This window comes from Osmerus eperlanus, chromosome 22, assembly GCF_963692335.1.
Source record: "Osmerus eperlanus chromosome 22, fOsmEpe2.1, whole genome shotgun sequence".
In the NCBI taxonomy this organism is placed as follows: Eukaryota; Metazoa; Chordata; class Actinopteri; order Osmeriformes; family Osmeridae; genus Osmerus; species Osmerus eperlanus.
In genome coordinates, this window is record NC_085039.1 from 4,352,603 (window position 1) to 4,356,143 (window position 3,541).

General features: G+C 41.7%; 1 protein-coding gene across 1 annotated transcript; it reads left to right on the plus strand.

Annotated features, from left to right (window-relative positions):
* Positions 1–1,679: 1,679 nt before the first annotated feature.
* LOC134009118 (uncharacterized) lies at positions 1,680–2,790 on the plus strand (the record flags this gene model as incomplete). The annotated part of the gene is given in 2 exon segments (XM_062448841.1): positions 1,680–1,998; positions 2,001–2,790. Coding segments are annotated over 2 exon segments (630 nt in total), but the record flags the coding sequence as incomplete, so codon positions are not given.
* Between the last annotated feature and the right edge of the window lie 751 nt (positions 2,791–3,541).

Here is a 3,541-nt window from a genome sequence, read left to right on the forward strand (position 1 = left end):
ACATCAGTTACAGGAGGATGCATGGTCACAGGTGATGTTAATTGTAGGAACAATAGCCTATATGAATATTAATTGTTGAATTTGCTGAATTTCTATTTTGACCAAGAGATGGTGTACTTAGGGCAGAAGAATAAAGGCTGATCTTGTAAGTCTATCAACCTGCCCCCACCTCTCATATGGTAAAATATGGAGTTACTGGATGGAGTCTCCACTTGATGGCTCTCACACATCATTGTGTAACTTACTGTAGCATTGCTAGTCAAGTTGATAAGTAAGGGTCAAGATTGTGGTGTGATTAGTTGTTCTTGGGTATAAAAGGAATTGTGAAGCATCTGTGGATTCTTGATCTCTTGAGACCTTCTCCTCAGCTCTGGCTTGTCCTACTCCTTCTTCCTCACCTTTTGCTTTCTATCTCTGGTTTACAATAATCATGGTAGAGTAGGTAAGAGTTAACCTTCATTGATTTCATTAATTTGCAATATGATTAAATGATTGTATTATTTAACCTTACTTTGACCATTCTTGCTCTGATTTAACGCATAGAGTCAAATAACTGGAATTCCATTGGTATTGGCATTATTTGGTTAATGTTAATACACTGTTCAGTTTCCCATCTTCCTTCAAACCATAGGGGAATTAGTTTTGGTTGTTTGGTCAATATTGACCCCCTACAATCTTGAAATAGATTTGCTGAAACACCAGTTACAGGACGGTACGCTACATGGTCACAGGTGAATCATGTAAATTGTAGGAACAATAGCCGATAAACATACTCATTGTTAGATTTCTATTTGTAGGCAATGAAGAAGACCAAATACAATTTCAATTATTTGTCTTTATTTCAGTGCCAAAAAGCATTTGGTCAGTTCTGAGTGCACGTCCACGGCGAGTAACATTAGCGATGTAGGCCTAAGGGCTGAGAATGTTGCAAAAATTAATTACAGATTGTGAAGGGAAACGGTAATGTTAACCTAGGTATTCATCAGGGAATTAAAGCACATCGAATCGCAGTCTTAAAATCCTCTCCCGGTGTATAACTAAGCGAATTAAATTTAGTTTGAGATCGGTCGGCTGAACCAGGAAAGGATATCTCATGTCTGCCAACACTATCAGGCTCAGAAAGTGACAGGGGATAGGTAGAAACGCAGAGTTGGCATGGAAAACCTGCTAGCGAGCAGGTCAGTTTCACGGAGTAAGTTGGAAACTTACCCAAAGATTTCGTTACCTTTCTTTCTGGAACGGGAAACCAGAAGTATGCCACTTTTCAGGGTTAACCAACTGAGAGTTTTCACTAAACCCGCTACCTGGAACACCCCCCCTCAACAGTTGTACCAACCTCATATTAGCTTAAAGCCTATGTTTGTATCAGAATAGCAATTGTGACGGAGTATATTGTATATTCTATATACAATATATAGTATATAGCATATACAGCAGTATATAGCAGTATATTGTATATTCTATATACAATATATAGAATATAGAATTATATTCAATGTATATTATATTCTAGGACTCTGAACTGTTGTATTTTATATCTCAGAATCAGAATAGTGTTTAACCGCCAAGTAAGTGGTCACAAACAAGGAATTTACTTTGGTGCGCAGGTGCATACAGTAAACAAACTAAAGTAAAATATCTCTATGTAAGTCTAACAGCAGAGGCGGAGATGCCAGTAGTTTAACGGCTGGGAGACAGTCTGTGAGAAGCAGCGGTTCCTGAAGCCAGGACAGACACCACGGCGCAGTCAAGGATACACCATGTACCACGGCACTCACCGCAACAACGCCAACGCCATCATCACAGGGGGGTTCCAATGCTCCCGGGGTGGTTTGCTCGGCCCGGGGGTCTACTGCAGCCGAGACATCACCAAAGCACAACAATACCCTAGGTTGTGTTCATCTCAGGATCGGATAGTGTTTCAACTCAAGGTCCGGGTAGGGAAAGTGAAGAAGATGGATCATCAGAACAGTGTGATGTGGTCAAAGTGGCAGCAAAATGTTATGATACGGCATGGTTACCTCCCCAAGTCACCGGACTCGAGGAGGATTGTGTGGCAGACCCCAGGAGGGTGACAGTGATGGGCGTTGTGTACAGCAGTGACGCAGCCACCAAACAGGCCCTTGAGCAGCTGATTGAGCAGCAGAAAAAGCATGGTAGGGGGCATGAGCAAGGAGGCTCAGGTGATGGGGATAGGTGTAAAATGTGTGGAATTTGGGCGCAGGACAGCCACACCCTGGAGGTGTGCTGGGTATGTGGCATACAGATCTGCCCTTTTATGATAAAACATGTTTGTCGAAGCAGCAGTTGATTACAGTAGACATGAACTAAAGGGTAAATGAATGAATAATGCTGGGGATTGACTTGACAATTGTATAAAAAAATATAGCTGCAAGCAGCAATGAGGTGGCCAAGCAGTCAAATGACCCAGAAAACATTTTAGACATCCTCAGAAGAGGATAATGAGTACATGCAGCAAGTTTGGTGTGAATCCATCAAAGATTTGCTGAGATACGACCCAACTTCCTGTTTGCTGGCTTAACAGCACATTTTGATTGGCCGTACCGGGCAAACGGTTTTGAAAATCCAAAAACATATGATGGCATTTGTGAGGCTTGGTCTGAAGATGATCTCTGCCAAATTTGGTGAAGATTGGAAAACATTTGTAGGAGGAGTAAAGAAAAAACGTTTTTTCAGTAATTCAAAATGGCGGCCGCATCAATTCGGCTGTTATCACAAGTTATCATGTGTCACGCACGGGATGTCCCAAGATATCATGAGACAAAGGAATTACTTAATAAAGGCAAACGAATCAACAGTTATTGGCCAAAACACATTTTTGGTTCCTGCATTTTTGGTTTCTCGCCCAGTGATCACATGACACCAAATTGATTGGACATCCTCAGAAGAGGGTTCCAAGTCATCCTACCAAGTTTGGTGTTGATTTCTCAAGGATTGGCTGAGATATGACCCAACTTCCTGTTTGGTGTCTTTGCTGCCGATTTTGATTGGCTGTACCGGACAAACGGTTTTGAAAATCAAAAATCCTTTCGAATTTTTAGTGAGGGTTGCTGTGACGATGATGTGTGCCAATTCTGGACAAGATTTGACAAAAATTGAAGGAGGAGAAGCGAAAAAACTTTTTTCCTTAAAATTCAAAATGGCAGAAAATCTATAAAACCGGAAATTGACGTCATAGGGCGTGTTGAACTCGTCTTGATCCAGGGAATCCAACGGTACCTCAGTTTTGAAAATCGGTCATACGGTTCAAAAGTTACGTGTGTAAACACAAGTCCAACTTTGACCCGTTGGTGGCGCTAGAGTGCTCGAATGGGAGACATGAAACTTGGTGAAAATAAAAAGGGGACTGTCCTCAAAGAGTGTGCCAAATTTCACAACTTTTTACCATACGGTTCTAGGGGCTGCCATAGACTCCAATGGGAGAGGAAGATGATTAATAATAATAATAACTAGAGAGGGTACAATTTCTCGGGAAATTGTTGGGTGTGCTTGCTTGCGTCGGTTGCACAGGGGTCTGTAT